This window comes from Erythranthe guttata, chromosome 14 (assembly GCF_056151865.1).
Source record: "Erythranthe guttata isolate IM_541 chromosome 14, IM_541, whole genome shotgun sequence".
NCBI classification, from domain to species: domain Eukaryota; kingdom Viridiplantae; phylum Streptophyta; class Magnoliopsida; order Lamiales; family Phrymaceae; genus Erythranthe; species Erythranthe guttata.
The window spans coordinates 11644027-11669429 of NC_142546.1; the positions used below are offsets into that span (position 1 = coordinate 11644027).

Genomic DNA, 25403 nt, shown 5'->3' on the forward strand with positions numbered 1-25403 from the left:
ATTACTAGTAGTCATAAATCGCAACTGACTAAAAAATAATAATAATACTCTAGTAAATAAATATCACCAAAGCCCAAAACAAACAGCCCGGTATATATACCATTTTCTCTCTCTATCTCATTCTCTACTCCTCCGTTTCCTTCCTTCTTCTCTCTCTACCCCTCCCTCTCCTCTCCTCTCCTCTCCTCTCTAATAAACACACACACACACACACACACACTACATTACTATATTCTTGTTTTTCTAATTAAATTTCTTGATTTTCACTTGGAATTCAATTTTTCTTTTTGGGGGTTTCTTTTTCAAGGATCAATTAAACATGGTTGAGACGCGGCGGAGCTCCTCTTCTTCCAAGCGCCCCTTACCTTCTCCTCCATCTTCTCTCCCTAGCGGCAAGCGATCCAAGGTTGCCTTTTTTTTTTTTCTCCATTTTTTTCTTTTTTGTAATGTAATTTTGCCATCAGGTTATTTTTTTTTCTCCTTCAATTTTTGTTGTTTGCATGTAGGCGGCGGAGGCGTCTTCTTCATCTACAAACGATTCGCCGGCATCAGAACAAGTGATAGGCGCCGCTGAGCCTAAACAATTGAATGCTGGATCCGCTGATCTGCCAAACGGCGGTGGCGTGAAGCAGTTCGATGATTCCGCGGCCGAGAAAGCCTCGGAGGCCGCCGTTCAAGGTTAATTTGGACTTTTTTCCGATTGATTTTATTCTATTTATGTGATTCGGCTAGATAAAAATTTGGTTCATTATGTTTGTCTTGATTCAATTTTTCTTTTTATTTTTTTGCCAATATTTGGCAGGTGACTCTGTAGTAGTAGTAGTGGAGAAAGGGAAGACGAGTGTGCCATTAGTGAGTTGCGGGAAGAAACGGCAAAGGAAATCTAATGCTGGGGTTGCATGGGGTAAACTCATTTCCCAGTATCCAAAGGTGTGTTTACACTTGAACTCAATCGTATTTTATGATCTCGTTTATTGGATTAAAAAAGTTGAAGACAAAAAAAAGGAAATAAATAATCAACCTTTACATAATTTTTTTCATTCTCAGAATGTGGTTAATTGTTAGTGAGATTGGCAGTGAATATTTGACACTGAATGTATGCACACACATCAACTGGATTTTTCATGTCAATTAAGTCTGAGAAAAAAGGATTGATTTTGCACTTGTGTATGTGCTATTCTATATAATAGTCTATGTTTGTTGAGATTATGAATTTATGTCAAACGTAGAATAATGATGTTCCCTTCAAATTAAAATGATGAATGCAATGAAAGTATCCATGTTATCTTGAATTTTTTTGCATGCATGTATCCATGTTTTACATTCAACACTGACTATAAGGTGCTGTGGAGAATATAAGGTGTTTAGAACATGACTTGTTTCTTAAATTTATGTGATGGATTTGGCTATATTTGCTTGTTTAGCTGCAATGCTGAATTCACTTAACTTTTTAATACCAGTTCTAAGTCTTTGGGTTTTTCAATGCAATGTTTGTCCAGAATCCACATGTTGTTCTGCATCATCCTACTTTCACTGTTGGTCATGGCCGCCAATGCGACTTATCTGTTGGAGGTCCAACAGCTAGTAAGCCATTGTGTATTATAAGCCACATGGAAGGCGAGGTATACTCTTATCTTTTTGCTCGAGTTTTTTTTGGTTAACAAATATTCAGTTTTTCCAAGAATTCAAGGTAGTCGAATTTCCCATTCTGATGTTTAATTGTCCTATAACCTGTTTGTGTCATTTACTTTGTTGACATATCTTAGGGAGAGAATTCAGTCACTTCGCTTCAAATCACCGGAAAAAAAGCCGTCCAAGTTAATGGAAAATTTTACGGCAAAGATGCCACTATTCAACTACATGGAGGGGATGAGGTGGTTTTTGGCTCATCTGACAAGCATTGTTATGTATCCTGTTACTGTAATAATTTATTTCTCGTTCTTTTAAAGTAGTTTTCTTCTTTTTTGACTGCTGGTACATTCTAGTTTGCTACTTTATTAGAAAGCCATAAATTTCCTTGACGCACTTTTAGATTTTCCAAGAACTGACCAAAAACAGTGAATCAGCAATTGGTCCAGTCAGCATATTAGAAGGTCATGGTGGATCCATACATATTGGGGAGAGATCTGTTGCATCAACTCTGGCTTCGCTATCACATCTCAGTGAAGAATTATCTCTTATTCCTCCATCTTCTCGAAATGGTGAAGGTGTACAACAAAATCCTGAAATACCGTCTTTACCCTCTGCCCATAATGAAGTATCAGAAAAATGTGTTATTGACTCTGAAATGAAGGATTCCTCTCTCCATAATGATGGTGCTTCAAATGAGAAGCTGAATATTGATACGGAGATTGGGAAGATAGTCAATGGGGAAAGCTTGCATTTTTTAACAGCTTCTAAGTATGATATAGCTGGCAGGATATCAAGAATTATTGAAGAGCATACAAAATTCACAGATATGAGAAAGGGTTCTCATCCTCTCATTTCAACCTCATCAAGACGTCAAGAATTCAAAGATCGTTTACAACGAGGACTAATAGATAGCAAAGAAATCAATGTTACATTTGAAAATTTCCCCTATTACCTAAGGTAAAAACATTTCAAGTTAGCTGCAGGTCCTATTTATTGTCTCTAGTGTTGTTTTATCGCAGCTGACCACCAAATAATAGTAATTAAAAGGTGAAGGTCGGTCATTCTAGAATTTTATAGCGGAATGTTATAACTCAATGTACTTATTTAACAGTACATGCTTGCAGAATTGGTGTCTCCTGAGTAGTATGATTTTTTGCTAAGCCGTATATGTATATGTACATTAAATTTTTCTCATTTTCTTTTTCATTTCTGTCACCAGTACAATTTTCATGTCATTATATTTGTGTGATATAGGCCATTATACGTGCTTAACTACTTGCTTCTTTCTCCTTGTCTCGGTGTCTTGAAAAATCTATAAATTTTTAACATTTACACCCAACATTTTTCTCCTTGGTTTCATTATTTTCTGGTTCTTTTTATATAATATGTTGTCACTACGCCTCGGGTCAGAGACTCCCTATTTTCTTGAACATTTGAATAGGTAGGCCTATTTCATATTATACCTAACTGCGTTGTGCTTGTCTTAATTTGTATTTCTCCTACAGTGAGACCACCAAGAATGTTCTTATTTCATCAACATACATACCTTTGAAGTGCAATAAATTTGCGAAGTTCACTTCAGATCTCCCTACATTGAGTCCGAGAATAATGTTGTCGGGTCCTGCAGGTAATATAACTCCATTTTTTATTTATTTTTTTCATTTTCTTTATCTAAGCGTACTTTTTCCACTGATCTTAGCCATCATATCACCCGTTGTCTTGATAGGTTCGGAAATATATCAGGAGACTTTGACTAAGGCAATTGCTAAACATTTTGGAACTAGGCTCCTTATAGTTGATACTGTTCTATTGCCTGGTGTACGTTTCTACTTTAGCTATTTTCAAATGTTTTTATTATTTTTCTACCATTTATCTAGTGAAATGAATTACGAGTTATAATTTGTTAGGGACCTATAACGAAGGAAGTAGATTCTGTCAAAGAAAGTTCAAAGCCTGATAGAGCTAGTGTTTTATCGAAACGAAGTTTTGGTAGTGGATTTCATCTGAAAAAACCAACGTCAAGTGTGGATGCTGATATAACTGGGGGCTCTGCTTTAAGCTCTCACGCTCAGCCTAAGCAGGAAGCATCTACTGCTACATCAAAGAAGTATACTTTCAGAAAAGGTTTTGTACTAAAGCTTTTCTTACCCCTTTTTTTGTACTTAGTTTAAGGTTGGAACATCTATGTTAAACAGATGCTGTCTTGTTCTTGTTTTGGCAGGTGACAGAGTAAAGTATGTGGGTTCTTTACCATTAGGATTTTCTCCTGCCCAAACCACAATCAGGTAAAATATCCATCAAACTTCTCACATAGTATTTTAAATATTATGCTGCTTGTGCTTACACAGTGGAAGAGCTGCCCGATCCTATGTATTTGTTGCATGTGGTTTTGATTTTATAAGAACAAGAGCTGCCCGATTCTATAGGATTGAGATCGTTTATATGGATTTTCTTTATATATACTCAGATATATAATGTTTCCAAATGTCATGAATTTGAAATGTTTTATTTTATGAAAGCAGTTCTCCATATTTTTGCTTTCCCATTTTTTTCTATCACTTCACGAGGTATATGTGTAGTATATATTTGGAAACAAATCCGCAACTTTTTTTATCACATGCCTCAGCATTTACACTAGTTAATTCATATGTTGTGGTTTATAATTGACAGGACAACTTAAGTGAAGTTAGTCTTGTTGTTTCAGTTTTGCATAATTCTTCTGTTTTCATGTGCCTTGTACTTGGCATTTCCATCCATATAGAACTTTGTGTGTTGTGATGATGTATTTACTATGATTAATATCAGTGGATGTGGTAACTAAGAGCCGGAGGTCGTTCAGATATTTTCTACTCATTTCTTAAATGTGTTTTTAATTACTTGAGATTTTGGTTTAAGAGACATCTAAGCAATTGTTTGGCATTGTATTTTTGTGCAGGGGTCCAACCAATGGTTACAAAGGCAAAGTAGTACTTGCGTTTGAAGAAAACGGATCTTCTAAAATTGGGGTTAGATTTGATAAAACAATTCCCGAGGGTAATGATCTTGGTGGCCTTTGTGAAGAAGACCATGGTTTCTTTTGTGCTGGTAATAACTGTTTGCATATTTGGGCTTCTTTTCCAATTCTTTATATAAACCTTAATGAAGTCCGACAAACCTGGTTTTTGTGGTATTATATGCAGCTGACTTACTGCGTCTTGATAGCTCCAATAGCGATGACATGGACAAGCTTGCCATTAATGAGCTCTTTGAGGTATTAACTCATTTTATATATTCATCACATGTATTTGATTATCGGTGAATATTTTACAAATAAGTAATTTTGTAGGTTGCTTCGACGGAAAGTAAAACTAGTCCGTTAATTTTGTTCTTGAAAGACATTGAGAAATCCATGGCGGGAAACGCAGAGGCGTACGCATCATTTAAAGTAAAGCTTGAACAATTACCAGAAAATGTTGTTATAATAGCTTCACATACCCAAACAGACAGCCGCAAGGAGAAAGTAGGTCGTAATTGTTGTTATTTTCATATTTATACGTATTTATGATATTTATGTTGTGTAATCCAATCCATATGTCGACTTTTCAGCCTCATCACGGGGGATTGCTTTTCACAAAATTTGGAGGCAACCAAACAGCATTACTTGACCTTTCCTTCCCGGTATGTTTTATTATTCCTTGTGTTATTTATCATTGTTCTAATTTACTTGGAATGCATTTTCTCACCTATTAGCTTGCGTTTGAGAAATTCCATGTACCTCAAATGCTGAAAGGACAACATCCTGGCTATTTGAATACAACTTGAGCATATGAAATTAATTAATTGTGTTTTTGTTTATTTTAGGATAATTTTGGTAGATTGCATGATAGAAGTAAAGAAATTCCAAAAACACAAAAGCAGCTCAGCCGCCTTTTCCCAAACAAAGTGACCATACAGATTCCTCAGGTAATTACTTATTTGGTTTTCGTATGATTTTTCTCTGTTATGCTAGACATATCATCAAATTATTGTTCGAATGTGACAGGATGAAATAGCATTAGTCGAGTGGAAGATACAATTAGATCGAGATATCGAAATAATGAAATCACAGTCCAACATTGCCAGCATTCTCTCAGTATGTCTCGTCCCTCAACTTTTACTTCTTAATTATATTATATTATATTATATTCTCCATGATTTGCTTGATCCTCCATGAGGGTTAATATTTGTGTTACAAGCAACACACCACTAAAAGATCAAGAAAATTTATAAAAAAAAATAAAAATCAATTTTATTTACTTGATAATGCATAACATTTTGTGTTTCTCGCTCTTCTCGTGAATTTCAGGTCCTGAATCGGATAGGCCTCAGTTGCCCGGATCTCGATACATTATGCATAAAAGACCAAGCTTTGAATAGTGAAAGTGAGTTGAATCTCAAACAACTTAAATTTTAAATTAGGTGTCATGTTGAAAATTTCCTAACATTTGCTGTAATGAATGATGATAGGTGTTGAAAAAATTGTTGGCTGGGCTTTAAGTCATCACTTTATGCATTTCTATGAAGCTTCACCCAAGGAGTCTAAATTTGTCATTTCAATTGAAAGGTAAATCTATTTTTGTCACTCTTCCATTACCAGTGTATGTAAGGCTGAGGTTAGGTTCTTACGTTTATTCTGTATGGCTTTCTATTCCAGTATCAAATGTGGGCTCAACATTCTACAGGGCATTCAGAATGAAAACAAGAGTTCTAAAAAATCTCTCAAGGTGAAGCCCCTTACATCTCTGTCTTAACTTACTCGTTTAAAATATATATATATATATATGTCCATGATCTGGTATTGAAAGAATAACTGTTTGAGTTTCAGGATGTGGCTACTGAAAATGATTTCGAGAAAAAGCTACTTGCTGAGGTCATCCCACCTGGTGATATTGGAGTTAGTTTTGACGACATTGGAGCATTGGAAAATGTGAAGGAAACTTTAAAGGAATTGGTGATGTTACCTCTGCAAAGGCCAGAACTATTCACCAAAGGACAGCTTACAAAAGTAAATTAACTGTAAAGCAATTATAAGCTCAATTAAAAGCATTTTGTTCGTCTTATTTGCTAACACTATTACCATTGGGCAGCCATGTAAGGGAATATTGCTGTTTGGGCCTCCTGGTACTGGTAAGACAATGCTTGCAAAAGCTGTTGCAACTGAAGCTGGTGCAAACTTCATCAATATATCAATGTCAAGCATCACTTCAAAAGTAAAACACTTACTTCATTTTGCTACTCTTTCTTGTCCGCTTTACAATTTTCGATCAGCAAGAAATGTTCATTCTTCTTGATTTGTTTTGTTTATTCAGTGGTTTGGTGAAGGAGAGAAATACGTGAAAGCAGTGTTCAGTTTGGCTAGCAAAATAGCACCTAGTGTTGTTTTTGTTGATGAGGTAGACAGCATGCTAGGGAGAAGGGAAAACCCTGGAGAACATGAAGCAATGCGTAAAATGAAGAATGAATTTATGGTGAATTGGGATGGTTTGCGTACAAAGGATAAGGAAAGAGTATTAGTACTTGCAGCAACAAACAGACCTTTCGATCTTGATGAGGCTGTAATAAGGAGGCTCCCAAGGAGGTGTCTTTTCATTTTAGTATACCAACCAAAAGAAAGATAAATTTTCTATTCGTATTATTATTAATAATAACTGAAAAGCGAAATGATATTTTGGTGTGCAGGCTGATGGTAAATCTGCCAGATGCTCAGAATAGGGAGAAAATATTGAAAGTGATATTAGCAAAGGAAGAAATGGCTCCAAACATGGACCTTGAAGCAGTTGCTAATATGACGGATGGATATTCAGGCAGTGATCTAAAGGTTTTGATCAATGATTGATTATTCACCATCTTTAAATTCTGGTGTTTGTTTTCATTTTCACCCTAATGATTATTATTATTATTGTCCGTTTTCCAGAATCTGTGTGTGACAGCTGCACATTGCCCCATAAGAGAGATTTTGGAGAAGGAGAAGAAGGTGTGTGTAATTGAAGTCTATATCTTTTTCTCAGCTGACTTTCTGCGCAATAATATTCTTTGGTTACTTTCTCCTATAGTTGCATTGAGAAATTTCTTCTTAGGGAATTTTTTTGTTTTAAATTTACAAAGTGAAACTAGTAAAGTAACATGCATAATTGTAGGAGAAAGCATTGGCAGAGGCAGAGAACAGACCGACGCCCGCATTGCATAGCAGCTCAGACGTTCGTTCGCTGAATGTGGATGACTTTAAATATGCTCATGAACAGGTAGGTATAATTGATGGTTTGAGAATTGGAAAATATATTGATTGGATGATATTGAAAATGGGTGTTTGTGGTTGGAAAATATAGGTGTGTGCTAGTGTGTCATCAGACTCGAGAAACATGAATGAGCTAGTGCAGTGGAATGAACTATATGGAGAAGGTGGATCAAGGAAGAAGGAATCACTTAGCTACTTCATGTAGACAAGAAAGAAGATCATAATATATCACAGAAGCTGCATACATATTTATATATATATTTATAGTGTCTGTCCACCAGATAAAAAAAGTCTCTTCTCTATCAAGATTTATCCTTATAAACATTTTCAAATTCTGTATATTCTTCATGTATAATTTTAATTCAATGTACATCTTCCTAATTACTTTTCTCCCAAAAATGATGATGATGATGATGATGATGTCAAATATGCATTGCATAATGTTTTGGTCTTATGTATTTATTATTTATTAGATTGTATGCTTTCTTGCAACATCTTTCTTTAGGACCGACCTCAAGTTTTATGTGTACATATGTAGACATAGGCAGATCATCAAGGCCTTGCTTTTACACATTCAACGGACATTCATATTTATTTATCTTGTCTTACATCTTTATAATTTATTATCACAACGTAAATTAATTATTATGGCTTGAATAACAAATTATTTGTTACAATCTTTAGTCCATTAATTTAAAATGGACTACTTTGTTATTAATATTGTCAAGCAACTTATTCCTTTTATTATGTTTAGATCTGAATAATTCAAGAATTGCAAATATTTTTGGATTATGATAATCACAAAAGATTCTGAAATATTTAAAGTTATAAATAACAAAAACTTGACAAGAGATAAATGTGTTTAGATACTAAAAAAACAATAAAATATTTTATTTGGTGATGACTACTAGAGTTTGTTTTTGTGGTGGCACCAACATTTAACAAATATTTTGACGCTTCGAATTCTCACATCATTCGATCAACTGTGTAAAACAAAGAATAGAAGAAAATACAAATAATGACGTCGCCAGACTTAAACCGGAGACCGAAGACCTTCAACTACACCACGACACCAGGTCAACTAGTTTTAATCACTTTTATTTTGTAAATGTACTAATGTAGCATATTCGTTGAGAACAAATTTACAACACATTCCATTTTATGGAAACTGAAACATGTATTCATTTGATCAGTAAAGTTTTTGCAATTCGAACCTTCTCGTAATCGTGCTTTAAACAATTGCTAAAGAAAGATCTATCATAAACTGGAATCCCTATCATATACAAAGGAAGTTTATTCTTGAAACTAAAATCTGTGAAGTTTTTAATGATGCTTGTAGAAGAAACAACAAGGAGAGGGGGGCACGGAATGGATATAACTCAATTACCATCGTTGAATTTTTCAAATCTCAGAAATCAGAATGAATCAACTTTCAGATAAATAAGAGGTACTACAATACCACCACAGATTGGAATGAAATATTAGTTCTGACCGGGAAGATAGCACAATAAAAATATCTCATCAGTACAAAATTCAGACCATTTTCTTCACATAAAGCAAGTATACGAAACTGATTTTACTAAAGTCAGAAGACACGCCCCAGCAGAAAACATAAAATGGAATTACACACGCTCATATTCATGAACTTGATAAGGATTCTGCCTTGTCTTTTGAAGCTTCTCCCTCTGCCTTACCAGCAGCAGCTTTCTCCTCTGGCTTCTTTACCTCTGCAAAACACGAATTCCGGTATGAATTAGGAACTACGCAAAAACAAATCAACTAATAACTGCATCAAATTATACATACTCTATTGTTAAAGCAGTTATTTGAACACAAAAAACAAAGATAATGGTCAATTACAGCAACGTAGAACACAAGAAAATATTGAAACTTTAATGTCATTGATTTCTATCATGCATCAGGTTTATATCTACATAATGTATAGCATATGATATATATATCCTCACAATTTGGCATCCACTTCCAAGAAAAAGAAAGATAAATAGCAACACATGGCTGAAGAAAAAAATACCTCATTTCATTCAAGCCCTCATACCACATAATAGAACATACAACAACAACAAAATGTATATACATATACCGAAATCAACCAGCAGAGTTATATACAAGAAATTTAATGAACAAACTGCAAATGAAACAGAACATACGTTGAAGAAAAAACACCTCATTTCAAGCCCCGATACCACATAAGAGAACATACAACAGCAACAAAACAAAATATATATAGTATACATACATATATATACCAAATCAACTGGCACGGTTAAATAATTAAAAAATCAAACAAAACAATCTGTAAGTGAACTAGTACCTTCGTCATCACTATCCTCAAAGTCATCTCCCATACCACCCATTCCACCAAAGCCACCCATTCCTCCCATGCCACCCATGCCGCCTAGGCCTTCCAGGCCGGCCATGCCACCCATGCCACCAAGGCCGCCCATGCCTCCAAGTCCTTCCAGGCCGCCCATGCCGCCCATACCGCCCATGCCTCCCATGCCTCCCATGCCTCCCATGTCACCAAATTTCTATAGAACATGGACAACCATTAAGACGTGCCGAAAACAAGAAAACCTCAAACGATAACCCTAAAAACAGATAACCATAGAGACATAGAACTTACAGAGAAATCCATTCCACCCAAATCAAGATCAGCAGGTGCACCTGATTGAATTGTGAGGAATATACAGAGTTGTCAATGTTTATCTAGTGGAACTACTCAAACTTCTAATAAAAAGAAAAAAAAAAGTATTAGAAGTACCAGTGTCATCATCTTCATCGACCCATTTATCCCAATCAACTTTCACGTAGTGGGGTGTCTTTTCATTTCCACGCAATAACTTTGTCCACCATTTCTTCTCCTCTTTCTCCAAAACACAGAATATGTTTCGCACACCTATATTTATTTTGCTCTCCTGCAAAATGAAACTCGTGAGCAACAAAGCCTTATTCGTAAAAATAAAAAATCAAGGTACAACCCCATATCAACTACCGAGCTGAGACATAACTTTCTCTTAATTGCAAATTTTGAGGGCAATAATATTGAGACATGAGTGATACATTACAAAAACTAGTTTCAATTCTTTCCGACCCATAAGGTAAAATATGAAATGCAGTGAGTTAGTATACGAAATTGTAAATAGAACATATACACACACAGTAGTTATAACACAGGTAAGACGAGTATATCACCTCCACATTAACTTTATCAAGCAGATCTAATTTGAGTTCATAGAGATTGTTGTCGGACCCAGCCTTGGCAGACACAGTGAATGTTCCTTCAGGGTCAACGTTGACTTTAGGATCTTTAGCATCTGACAACAGCACAGTCAGATATATCTTGTCCTCCCTTTCAGCCCACTTCACTTCAGGGTGTCGGCTGCAATTACATAACATGTATGTTAGATAGAATGTCTCTAAACATCACAAACAAGAACAGTATGGCAGCCAAAAAAACATAAAGTTAAAATTCCTTTATCTTTCATACATACATATTTCTTCTCAAATTTCACACATATTGCTCAACCAATTATCAAGTCATTACAGCGAGCACTCAGTACAGCAGAATTAAAGAAAGCGACACCATCATTAAATCACAAATACACTTCCATGGGTTGAAACTTGAGAAAATTTACAATAGCATAAGAAAAATGCAAAAACGAATCAGGAGTACCAAATACCAAATCGAGAAAAAGAAAATGCAGACAATCATCCACTGTTTCACAGGAATTAAAATCATCGCAGTTTTGCTATAGTAATAATGCATTTTTTTTAGTGATTAAAGACGAATCATACCTTGGAAAAAATAAATTAAAATACTAATAAATATAACATCAACTTCTTCGAGAACGAATTCAGAGAACAAAAGGAAAAAAAACGATGCAAAGAAAATATTAGATTTCGACCGCAGAATACAACCATGGCTATGAAATCAAAAGATTAAACTGAGATTACAAAAGGAAAAAAGAAAAAAAAAATTACCTCATTTTGGAGTTAGGGTATGCGAAGAGGAGAGAAAGTAAGTAGAAAACCCTAGAAGCAGTCAAGTGTGAGCGTGTTAAAGCAGCAGCATAGAGAGCAGTACCCCTTTTAAACCCTCTCGGGGAAGGCATATGATATTCACGTGGAACAAAAGCGTGTGAGCTGATTAACTAAAAGCGGGTTTTTAGGCCTTAGATGTATGCTGAAACCGTTTTAAATTAAAATCAGATTAATATGAAAAATTGAAATTAAACGAGAACTAGTACTTCACCCGTGCGATGCACGGGGCATTGAGCTTTCTAACTGATATTCGATAATAAAATCGTTCTCAAAATAGTAAGATGAATGGTTAATATGCAATACAAAGCCGTAGAAAAATATTATAATATTATTTTATTAGTATTAATTTTAATTATAATCCTCGTACTATTACTAACACTAATTAATACTAATACTATTACTAATACTAATAATAGTATAATACTAATACTAATATTATTACTAATATATTAAAGCTAATATTAATATACTAATAACAATACCAATACTAAAATCAACACCAATATCAATACAATTACAAAATCAATATCATTACTAATATCAATACCATTATCATTATCAATACCATTATCATTACCACAGCCATTACAATTACCATTATTATAGCCATTACATTACCAGTCCCATTGCCATTGCATTACCACGACCATTGTTAATACCAATATCAATATCAATACTAATATTAATACCAATAACTATACCGATACCAATACCAGTACCGAAACCGATACCAATGCCAATATCAATATTCAATACCAATACCAATATCAATACCATTACCATTACCATTACCATTGTCAGTGGCGGATCTAGCTATGGTCTAGGGGGTGCAGTTGCACCCCCTTGATTTTAAACAAATAGTACTGTTATACATAAATATATTGAAAAAGTTATTGGTTGATGTGGTAAAGATGATCACCTTCCACTAATTGGTCGTGGGTTCAATTCCCCACCCTCTTACAATTTGATTTCTTTTCCAAATCTTAATATTTTCACATTTTTTCTCTTTAAATAATTATACAATTCACCTAAAATTTGTAAAATTTTGGTCCACTATTTTTATAAATCTTAACATTTTCACATTTTTTCACTTTAAATAATTTCTTTTTCAAATCTTAATATTTTCACATTTTTTCTCTTTAAATAATTCCACAATTCACCTAAAATTTGTAAATTGTAAATTTTTGGTCCACTATTTTTATAAATCTTAACATTTTCACATTTTTTCACTTTAAATAATTCCACAATTCACCTAAAATTTGTATTTTGGTCCACTATTTTTATAAATCTTAACATTTTCACATTTTTTCACTTTAAATAATTCCACAATTCACCTAAAATTTGTAAATTGTAAATTTTTGCTCCACTATTTTTATAAAGTAATATTTAAATTTTTTTTTCTACAATTTCGAACCCCCTTGGCAAAAATCCTGGATTCGCCACTGACCATTGCCATTACCATTGAGATTACCATTGTCATTACCATCCATTACCATATTATTACCATTACCGTTATCATTACCAAGACAAATCTTAACACTTATCTGATAATAATACTATTAGTAATGGTTATACAAATGCTAATGGTAATCCTAATATGCTAATGTTAGTGGTGTCAATATCATTGTCAATGTCAATGCTAATAATAATCATAATGCTAATGTTAATGCTAATCTTAATACGCTAATGCCAACGTCAATCATAATATGCTAATATTAATGTTAATCATAGTACGCTAATATTAATCCTAGTATGCTAATGTTAATGCTAATCATAACCCTAAACTAATTGTAGTACTAATGTTAACCTTGATCCTAATATTAATAATAATCCTAATCATATTTTTAATCATAATCATAATTCTAATGATAATGCTAATTTTAATTATAATCATAATCATAATCCTAATAATAATAGTAATCCTAATAGAAACCAAAATATGCTAATGCAAACGTTAATCTTAATACTAATCCTAATATGCTAATGCTAATGTTAATCATATTACTAATACTAATATTCATACTAATATTAATACTAATATTAATACTAATATGGTAATGCTAATGCTAATCATAACGGTAACACTAATACTAATATTCATGCTAATATTAATCCTAATATACTAATGCTAATGTTAATCATAATTCTAATGTTAATCCTAATGCTAAAGTTAATACTAATGTTAATCCTAATACACTAATGCTAATGATAATGCTAATGATAATGCTAATGCTAATATGTTAATGCTAATATTAATGCTAATGCTAATCATAACCCTAATCATAATCATAATCATAATCCTAATTCTAATGCTGATGCTATTTTTAATTCTAGTGATAATCTTAATCTTAATATTAATGGTAATGCTAAGCCTATATGCTAATGATAATCCTTAACGTAATATGTTAATGCTTATGTTAATGTTAATCCCAATCATAATCGTAATCCTAATATTAATTATAATCATAATGATAATGCTAATTATAATCCTAATTCCAATCTTAATCATAATACTAATGCTAATCATAATCACCATACACTAATGCTAATGACAATTTATAATATGATAAAGTTAATGTCCTAATATAAATCACAATCCTTAGTTAATCCTAATACTAATTATAAACATAATTCTAATCCTAATCATCACAACTATTACTAATATTATTACTAATAATAATACGCTAATAAAATCATAACGGTAATGGTAATACTAATATGCTGTTGCTAATCATAATTTGTCAAAGCTAATGTTAATGTTAATCGTAATATGCTAATACTAATATGTTAATGCTAATAATAATAGGTTAAGGTTAATGCTAATGCTAATGATAATCCTAATATTAATGCTAATGATAATCATAATCTAGTAATACTAATATGCTAATGATAATCATTTTCTTAATATGCTAATGCTAATTTTAGTACTAATTCTAATCATAATATTAATCGTAATTCTAATACTAATTTGATGATAATGTTAATGTTAATGCTAATGCTAATTATAATCATAATGTGCTAATTTTAGTGCTAATGTTAATCCTAATCATAATTCGAATATGCTACTGCTTATGTTAATCCGAATAATAATCTTAATCTTAATCATAATGTTAATGCTAATTCTAATTCGAATCCTAAGGCTAGTCCTAATCATACTACTATTGTTAATGTTAATGCTGATCATAATTCTAATATGCTAATACTAATGGTAATTATAATATGCTAATGCTAACTCTAATCCTAATGATAGTACTAATCATAATCCTTTAGCCTAATCCTAATACTAAATCATATTCACAATCATAATCCTAATAATAATTATAATCATAATCTTAATACTAATTAAATCATATCATAATCATAATTCTAATCATAATACTAATACTAATACTTTTATTAATATTAATACTAATTACTTTTATATACCATAAATAAAGGGGCATAAATAAAAAATTGGACAAAGTAAAATATTTCAATTGGGTTATACTACTACCGTTACCGAGAGGTATAACATATAAAACAAATAGGAATTAAAAAAATATAACAATGGCCACTAAAAAAATAAATTAAAATATATGAATACATAAAAAAAGAAAAAGAAAAGAAATTCGTAATACTGACATTATTATAAAATGTGAGATAAATGGCTAGGGTGAAGAAAAATATTACAAAATATTCATTACTTCAAAGAATTCATATGCATAAATTTCAATATATTGATTTATAGATGATATAATAGTTAATACTTCCAAAACATAAACAAAAATGAAAAAAAAATAAAAAATTAAATAAATAAATACGCATCTCATCCTTGCATATACTAATGGGATAAAAGATATGTATCTATAAAGATTCAAAATCATGAATTTATCGGACCCATAATTTAATGGGATAACAAATGGATGTCATTAAAAAAACGTTAAAAATATTTAGAAAAGTAAACAGTGAAATCAAGTGAACAACAAAAATAACAAAAAAAAAATAACAATGAAACAATGAACAACAAAAATAACAAAAAACGACAATAATATGAAGAATAATGAGAAAAGATATAGTAAATAATAAAAAAAATGTAAAAAAAATGGGACTGGAAAAAAAATTAATGGAAGTTTGAATACATTAAAAATAAATAAAGACGTGAATGAAATATTAAAGAATTGTGAAGAAAGAATGAATGAGAATATAAATAAAGCCGTGAAAATGAAAAAACAAAATAATATTAATGAAAAAAAATAAAGACCCAACCAAAAAAAATATTAACAAAACAAATAATAATAAAAAAAATCGTTCTTTTACTTTATACACTTATTTATTGTATAAAGCGTAACAACGAATATTAACGAAACAAAAAAAATCATTGAAGAACAAAATACATTGAAATACAATTTTTGAAATATTATGTAGAATAACAAAAATTTAAAATGAAAAGGAAAGGGGAAGAAAAAAAAAAGAAACAAAGCAAAACGTTTCCCTGAGTTACACGTTCGAATTATGATAAATGAATGAAAACAATGCGGTATTTATAGGGGGTTAGTTTTTCTAGTGTAACAATTTTTTTAGGTTTTTGCTAAAATAGTAAATTATATTATTGATTAACGATTTGATACATTGAGTGTATAATAATCTATAAAACTAGTATTTCACCCGTGCGTTGCACGGATGTGGGTTTCAAAATAAGAAAAATAAACTTATGTAAACGACTATCTCTTTATGACAATACCAATTCAAGGAAAACAAAATGGAAGGAAATAAAAAAATAAATTTTATCTCTTAATTTAGAGTTGTAACATATAAAATTAAGTTAAATATTACAAATAAGAAAGCATGAAGCGCGCAAAACACGATATCAAGATTAAATGAAATCATGTAAAGCATATGGTATAACTCTATTTCTTGGATTGCAATCTACTACACCATGTGAATCTTCTGCAAAATAACTAAGGTAACAACAAACACGGTAGCAGAGAAGTAACATAATATATATTCAACTAATATGCAAGTTTATGACTAATAGCGTTTAATTAGTGATGCACATTACTCAAACAACAATAAAACTTATAAATATTGCAAAAGAGATATGATGTATACGCCACTATCAGTACTGATACCAATGTTGATACCAATACCGATATCAATACTGATACCAATATTGTTACCAATAGTGATATTAATTCAATTAATACTCATACTCATACTAATACTAATACTAATACTAATATTAATAGTAATACTAATACTAACATTAATACTAATAATAATACTAATACTAATACTAATACTAATACTAATACTAATACTAATACTAATACTAATACTAATACTAATACTAATACTAATACTAATACTAATACCGATACTAATAATGATACTAATACAAATACTAATACTAATACTAATACCAATACTAATACTAATACTAATATTAATACTAATACTAATATTAATACCGATACTAATAATGATACTAATACAAATATTAATACTAATACTGATACTAATAATAATACTGATACTAATACTAAAACTAATACTCATAATAATACTGATACTAATACTAATACTCATACTCGTACTAATACTAATATTAATACTAATAATAAAACTAATACTAATACTAATATTCATATTGATATTAATACTAATACTAAGAGTAAGACTAATATTGATACTAATACTAATAATAATATTGATACTTACACTGATAATTATAGTGATATTGATACTAGTACTAATACTAATACTAATATTAATACTAATACTAATATTAATACTAATATTAATACTGATACTAATATTAATATTAATACCGATACTAATAGTAATACTGATACTAATACTAATACTCATACTCATACTCATACCAATACTAATACTAATACTAATAATAATACTAATACGCACTAATACTAATATTCATATTGATACTAATACTAATACTAAGAATAATACTAATATTGATAATAATACTGATAATTTTATTGATAATGATAGTTATATTGATACTAATACTAATACTAATACTAAGAATAAGACTAATATTGATACTAATACTAATAATAATATTGATACTTATAGTGATACTAATAGTGATATTGATACTAATATTAATACTAATAGTAATACTAATAGTAATACTAATACTAAGACTAATACTGATACTAATAACAATAATAATTATGATACTGATACTAATACTTATACTAATAGTGATACTCATAGCAATATTATATTAATACTAATATTAATACTAATACTGATATTAATATTGATACTGATATTAATACCGATATTCATAGTAATACTCATAGTAATACTAATACTAATATTGATACGCATACTAATATTGATACTCATACTCATACAAGTACTCACAATCATATTGATACTCATACTAATACTGATACTAATATTGATATTGATATTGATACTAATATTGATACTGATAGTGGTACTAATATCGATACTGATACTGATATTGATATTGATACTGATAGTGATACTCATACTGATACTGATATTGATACAAATGTTGATACTGATACTGATACTAACACTACAAGAAAAATGACTTTTAACAACTTGGAATCAACAACATACGGCCAAAGCATGTTGTAATATTATATATTTGACAACATACACTAAATGCATGTTGTTGTAAGTCTCAAACATAGATATTTCACAAGATGCGTGTTTCGCATGTTGTTAACAGAACATATTACAACACATTTAAGCATGTTGTAGAGCATATTAAATATAACGACATTCACAATGTCTTGTAGAATAATTAAGCAATAACTAGATACATAAGTATGTTGTCAAATATTGGAATATAAATTTGTAAAATAAAATAAATATAACAATATTTCAGTGCGTTGTAATTTAAGAAAGGCGGGATATGAAAATTTTATTTTCCCTTATTTATATTTAATTTCTATTTTTTCCTTCTCCAATTTTTTTATTTTCTCGGTTTCCAGCCACGTCTCCCTCTCTTCCCTATCTCCACAATTATTTTCCTCTCACCTTCGTCTCTCTCCAAAATTTCGCCACCGTCTGCACCACCAGCACCGCGCCACAATAAATCTCTCTATGAGTTTCGGCCTTATCAAGGACCAGCCACCACAGCGCGAGCCGCCACCATCAGTACATTCTCTCCGTCTGTCGCATAATTAGGGTAATTTCTCCTTTTTCCTTCAAATTATAAATTGTTGTTCAAAGTCATATTTATTTCCAAAATTGGACCTAAGAATCCATTGATTTTATTGAAATCAAAGTGGAGATTTGGAAATTATATGATTTTAAAAGTTTAGGTGTTCGGTGTAATATTTTTTGTGAATTTTTTCGCTAAATAAGTTCATTGTTTTTTTATAGGGTTTAATTTGCCAGAGAAGTGGGTATGTACTTATACCATTCATAACTTTTCAATTCTCTTTAAGCAACTTGTCGTTTCTTTTTGTTAAATATGAAAAGAAATGTGTGTTCTCTTATGGGTGTCACAGGTGTGAAGAAGGACTGATTTCCTACCATCTATTCTTGAAATGGGTTATACGACTCTGTTTCACGGTACTCTTTCTATCTTTTGTCTCTTCGTTTCTAGACTTAAAGAGTGGAGAGACGTTTTAGGGTCCAAAACATATCTACATACATTTTATCACCGGAACAAAATTGTGTATCTATGTAGAGAAAATGGCTTCTTAGTGAGGTAATTTATGCAATGCATTTTTCTCCTCGAAGAAATCAAGATGTTGTCACTCTATTATAGATTTTGTCTCATGTTTGTTATTTTAAAGTTTTAGGAGATTGATCGACTTTGGAGTTGGATTTTTTTTAAAAGGATGAGTGATTGAATATTACTTGTGTAACTGAGACTATCAGGAGACATGGGATTTTTTGCATAGTGTTTATTCGATCAGCCACAAACTTATTTATTTTTTTATGTTTTAGTAATTGTATTTGTAACTACATCGGCCGTTTAAATGCATCGTATGGTTATTTCATTTTCAAGGGCTTTACTAGCACTCTTCTTTTCCAATTAATGTATGTTCTATTCTAGATTGCGCAGAATGATAGGTGATATGGATTTCGTTAATGCAGACAAATCAACAAATAACCGTGATCGAAGGTATTTGCTTATAAGTTTGATAGGTGATATGGATTTCGATATGATATTGATACTGATACTGATACCGATACAGATGCTGATACTGATGCCGATACTAATGTCGATACCGATAATGATACCGATACTGATATTGATACCGATATTGATATTTAGACTAATATTAATATTAATACTAATACTAATACTAAAACTAATATTAACACTAATATTAATACTAATATTAATACTAATACTATTACTAATACTAATATTAATACTAATACTAATACTAATATTAATACTATTTCTTATACTAATATGTTAATATTGTTAATGTTAATGCTAATGTACATATTCTAATGCTAATACTAATTTTAATGTTAATGTTAATGTTAATCTGGATATGCTTATGTTGATTAGAAGTGTAATACTAATATTATCCAAATCCTTATCCTATTCCTAATCCTATTCATATATAACACTAACCATGGTTCTAATCCTAATCATAATTCTAATCCTAAACCTATTTCTAACATTAATTATAATCCTAATAATTTTACTACTAATAATACTAATGCTAATGCTAATGTTAATTCTAATTATAATTCTAATTATAATTCTAACCATAATCCTAATCCTAATGCTAATCATAATCATAATACTAATACATGTCACTAATTGTAGTGCTAATCAATAATCACAATCTTAATTATAATTCTATATAATCATAATTATAATCCTAATCCTAATATTAATTATAATACTATATTAATCCGAATCCTAATCATAGTATTAATACCAATACTAATTCAAAGAATATTAATTATAATCGTAATTCCAATGCTAATACTAATCACAATCCTAATTCTGATTTTGCATCAATGTTTTTGCAATTATCTATTATTTTGTATAAAAAAACAATTATATTCAATCTCACAACTTTTATATCTAATTCCTTATGTGTGGTACCTGATACATCAAGAAACACATATTAAATATATTAGAAATTAATATTTAATTATATTATCAACTGACATTAAAATTATTTAAAATAATATAAGGGTATAAGCAAAGGTTAAGACGTGAAAAGAACGATAATCGTTGTCAATAGGATAAATTATGAAAATCCTCATGAACTTAGGCTAAATTACGGAAAGCACCCCCACTTATCGGTAATTACCAAAATCCCCCAGATGTTTGTTTTTGTCTTACACGACCCCCGGCCCTTATGGTGTGATTTTTTACGGAATCTTTTCCACCAATCAATTTGCCACATGGGATGAAATTGAATACATGTCACCAATTGAAATTGACAAATGTCAATTAATTAGGTATGGAATTCAACTTTTATATATTATATAGATTAGAAATTAATATTTAATTATATTATCAAACTGACATTAAAATTATTTAAAATGATATAAGGGTATAAGCAAGCGTTAAGACGTGAAAAGAACGAATCGTTGTTAATAGGATAAATTACGAAAATCCTCATGAAATTAGGCTAAATTACAGAAAGCACCCCCACTTATCGGTAATTACCAAAATCCCCCAGATGATTGTTTATGTCTTACACGACCCCCTTATGGTGTGATTTTTTACGGAATCTTTTTTATTCCATGTAATATCCAAAAATTTGTGGATTCTACCCTTGCAGACGTGACATTTCTTTTATCTTACTTTTTAAATACAAAAATTACCCTTAGGGGAGGTAATAGTAATACTAAAAAGTTGTGAAGATATTATTTAAGAAGAATAAATATTTCGTGTAAAGTCCTCCTTACGGTAATTTTTGTCTTTGAAAAGTACCATAAACAAATATCGTGTGCAGGGTAGAATCTGCATTTTTCGGTGAATATTCCACGTAATAAAAAAAAAATTGTGAAAAAACATACCTTAAGGGGGTCGATGTAAGATGGAAGCAAACATCAGGGAAATTTTGGTAATTACGAATATGATATTAAGTTAGTAAAAAAATAAACACATTCTCCGGTCATGTTCATGTAAAATGTATAATATCAAATGATTTATTCTGCAATATTTTGTTTATATAAATCCAAGTTTATGAATTAAAATACACAATTTTCGTAACACCATCAATCATACAATTATAATAAGTGAAGATTTTAAATTGGATTTAAATTAAATTAATTACTATTAAAATTAAATTAAAAAATAAAACTATTTAGAGTTTCTAATAAAGTTGATATATTTAGAACATTTTATAAATGGTATGATATAAATATATAATAAAATAATTAAATATCTTTTTAATATTGGAAAATGGTGACATGTTTTTTGATGATTTATTTTCACCAATCAATTTGCCACTTGAGATGAAATTAAGGACATGTCATCATTTGAAATTGACAAATGTCAATCAATTAGGCATGGAATTCAACTTTTATATATTATATAGATAAGAATGTTACCATAATATATTTATAATCAATATTAATTATGGACAATTTTTTTTTAATTATGAACGGATTGTATGGATCTAAAATTTCAATTGAAGAAATGCATTATAAAATTGAAGAATGATAAGGTAAATTGTAATTAAAATAATGTCATTTATTAATTACCATAAATATTTTATCACAATCCGGTATATGATATAAGGTAAATTAATAAATATTGGAAAAAGATTCCTCTACCCATGCTCCTCCTAAAAGGAAAAGGGAAGATGACCGTCAGGACAATAGGAGGCGGGATGATCGACGTCCACCACTTCCACCTCAAGGTCAATCATCTTCCTTCTACAACAGATTCACTCCGTTAAACGCTCGCCTCACTGGAATTCTTCACGTGATAGAACAGAAAGGTTTAGCAGAGCCTCCACGTCCTATGCAGCCAAATGCAAAGCGAGAAAAGTCGGATCGTTATTGTCGATTCCATAAGGACAGAGGGCATACTACGGAGGAATGCGCACAACTCAAAGTGGCGATTGAGAGGCTGATCAAACAGGGCCATTTAGGCGAATACATTGATAAGCCTCGAAACAAGCGCCGTGATGATCCTCCACGCCGAGATAACAATCGAGATTAACAGCAAAGACGAGAGGATGGGGGTCATCGACGCGACCCAGATAACAACGATAACCAACCTACCCGGGGAATCATCTCCTTTATCTCCGGAGGACCGCCGGGTGGCGATTCACAAAATGCAAGACGCACCCTCGCTCGATCAGCACGCATGAATCAAGAACGTGCTTCTCCATCCGCACGCATCTATCAAATACGAAGACCTGATCATAGCATAGTCTTCAACTCCTCCGACCTTGAAGGTCCAGATGAAGATCATGTCGATGCGTTGGTAGTAACAACAACGGTGGCCAACTTCTTGGTTAAGAAGATATTAGTGGACGGTGGGAGCTCAGCTGACATCATGTACCTCCACGCTTTTCAAAAAAAATTTTTTCCCGCCGATTCCGGCGTTGACTTTTTAATTTTTTTTTCCTTCCGGATTTTTTCGCCGGTCTCCGGCGTTGACTTTTTCGATTTTTTTTTTTCTTTTTTTCTTCTTTTCTTTCTTTCTGTAACATTTTTTTTCGTTTAAACAGCAATATTGCTGTGATTGACAGTAATATTAACTATATTACTGTTAAACACAGTAAAATTAAACTAAACTACTGTTTAACACAGTAATATTGCTATATTAATCTCTAGCACAGTAATATTAACACAACAAAACTCATTATTATTGTGTAATAGAGTAATATTCCTATGTTGACCGTTCAACAGATGTAAACATAATAAAAAACCAAAAGAATTAATATTATTGTGAGTGACAGTAATATTACTATAACAACATAATATTACCGTCAACCACAGTAATATTACAATAATAGACAGTAATATTACTACGTTACTCCATGAATAACACAAACAAACAAAAAATTCAAACAAAATAATAATATTGATGTGGTTGACAGCGATATTACTATAACAACAGTAATATTACCGTCAACTACAATAATATTATTGTGTTTACAGTAATATTACAATAATAGACAGTAATATTATTACGTTACTCCGTGAATAACTTAAACAAAACAAAAAACCCAAAAAAATAATAATATTGATGTTGTTGACAGTAATATTATTGTGTTTACAGTTATTTTACTGTCAACGACAGTAATATAATTACGTTGACTTGTCAACAAATCAAACAAAAAAAAAAAACAAAAAAAACAAAAAAAAAATAATATTACATTAATTTACTGTCAACGGCAGCACAATTACATAAATGTATTGTCAACGGCAGTACAATTACGTTAATTTACTGTCATTGACAGTATAATTACGTTAATTTACTGTCAGTGACAGTAAAATTACGGTCAACGTTTAGCGGTGGACGTAAAAAAAAAACAACAAAAAGCGAAAAAATCCGAAAGAAAAAAAAAACAAAAATAAAAAAATTGAAAAGTCAACGCCAGAATCCGGCCGCAAAATTTTTTTTTTGAAAAAAGAAATATTGGTGAAAAAAAAGTTTTGGGTCAAAATTGAATAATTTGTGAAATTTGGGGTCAAATTGAGATTAAATTAAGTTAAAGAATGAAATTGGAGCATATTAAATATGCTCCAAAAAAAAGTCAAAATTGAATTTTTGTGGTCAAAATTGGATTTTTGTGGACAAAATTGATTAAATTGGGGTTACAATTAAGAATTGAGTATAAATAGTTGAGGGTAATATTGGGATATACATAAGTGTTTCCTTTATTTATAATAAATATTAAAGGGATGGGCTTGGTGAAAGAGATCTAGCCCCTAAACCTAGAATAATAAACATGCTTGGTTGGGGACTTTATCATAAGAAGTAAGAACCCTTAAAAAATAATCCTCAAATTAATAAAGTATTAAAATAAGATAAACAATTACTTAAAAAATCATTCAAGTGATGTTTGCTAGATAAGTTACGTTGGAAAAAAATAAATAAAGGGGATAGTATTTCTTATTTTGGCTGAAATATTTCTAAATACTTTACTAACATATATTTCCCATAAATGTGGGGATAAGATTGTCATTGCACAAGAAAACATTAGAAAATTAATCTTTATATTTTTTTTTTTAAGTTTGACCACAAAATGTAAGGGATATTTGGTACATTTCGTAATTGAGGGGTGTGTATGCGAGACACCCCATAATTCAGCGGTACAAAGTGAACTTTGTCCATTATTTTATACCAACTATTTTATATTATATATTTCGGAAAACAATCAGAACTAAAACCGGATCAAAAATCAATATTTCAGTAATTTTATATACAATTCCAGTTCCATTGAAAAAAATGGAAAAGATGGAAAATTGAAATTTCAAAAATCAAAATGAAGAAAATATTTCTATATTCGAATATTTT

General features: G+C 30.7%; 2 protein-coding genes and 1 long non-coding RNA gene across 5 annotated transcripts; 2 read left to right on the forward strand and 1 right to left on the reverse strand.

The window, feature by feature from the left end:
* Positions 1-8284, forward strand: LOC105952515 (uncharacterized). Of its 2 annotated transcripts, none has more exons than XM_012976079.2 (26): positions 1-406; positions 507-678; positions 815-930; positions 1500-1622; positions 1767-1907; positions 2033-2589; positions 3138-3259; positions 3359-3450; positions 3540-3756; positions 3854-3917; positions 4568-4716; positions 4812-4882; positions 4958-5131; positions 5218-5289; positions 5473-5574; positions 5654-5743; positions 5957-6032; positions 6118-6214; positions 6305-6374; positions 6476-6655; positions 6738-6860; positions 6960-7228; positions 7330-7468; positions 7565-7624; positions 7788-7892; positions 7977-8284. In XM_012976079.2, exons 1-26 carry the CDS (start codon positions 320-322, stop codon positions 8088-8090), a joined length of 3582 nt encoding a protein of 1193 aa, XP_012831533.2. In that variant the 5' UTR covers positions 1-319; the 3' UTR covers positions 8091-8284. The 2 variants fall into 2 exon arrangements, with proteins under 2 accessions (XP_012831533.2, XP_088670557.1); XM_088814431.1 differs by having other exon boundaries at positions 90-406; positions 803-930.
* Positions 8285-9300: 1016 nt separating this feature from the next.
* On the reverse strand, positions 9301-11948 carry LOC105952516 (HSP20-like chaperones superfamily protein). Its single transcript, XM_012976080.2, has 6 exons — positions 11888-11948; positions 11099-11285; positions 10668-10821; positions 10530-10570; positions 10218-10434; positions 9301-9612 (listed from the first exon to the last, which is right to left on the reverse strand). The coding sequence occupies exons 1-6, from the start codon at positions 11890-11892 to the stop codon at positions 9524-9526; spliced, it is 693 nt and encodes a 230-aa protein (XP_012831534.2). The 5' UTR covers positions 11893-11948; the 3' UTR covers positions 9301-9523.
* Positions 11949-18870: 6922 nt separating this feature from the next.
* On the forward strand, positions 18871-20071 carry LOC148765198 (uncharacterized). Of its 2 annotated transcripts, XR_016029666.1 has the most exons (4): positions 18871-19118; positions 19316-19338; positions 19444-19507; positions 19998-20071. It is a non-coding gene; the product is annotated as an uncharacterized LOC148765198 (long non-coding RNA). The 2 variants fall into 2 exon arrangements; XR_016029665.1 differs by having other exon boundaries at positions 19444-20071.
* Positions 20072-25403: the final 5332 nt, after the last annotated feature.

Excerpts from the sequence above, each read along its gene's own strand:
- LOC105952515 (XM_088814431.1), top strand. The coding sequence starts at position 320 with ATGGTTGAGACGCGGCGGAGCTCCTCTTCTTCCAAGCGCCCCTTACCT. Across the intron at positions 1,908-2,032 it reads CATCTGACAAGCATTGTTAT|ATTTTCCAAGAACTGACCAA; the intron begins GTATCCTGTTAC and ends ACGCACTTTTAG. Across the intron at positions 3,260-3,358 it reads AATGTTGTCGGGTCCTGCAG|GTTCGGAAATATATCAGGAG; the intron begins GTAATATAACTC and ends TTGTCTTGATAG.
- LOC105952516 (XM_012976080.2), bottom strand. Across the intron at positions 10,822-11,098 it reads TTGATAAAGTTAATGTGGAG|GAGAGCAAAATAAATATAGG; the intron begins GTGATATACTCG and ends TTCATTTTGCAG. Across the intron at positions 10,435-10,529 it reads TGGGTGGAATGGATTTCTCT|AAATTTGGTGACATGGGAGG; the intron begins GTAAGTTCTATG and ends CATGTTCTATAG.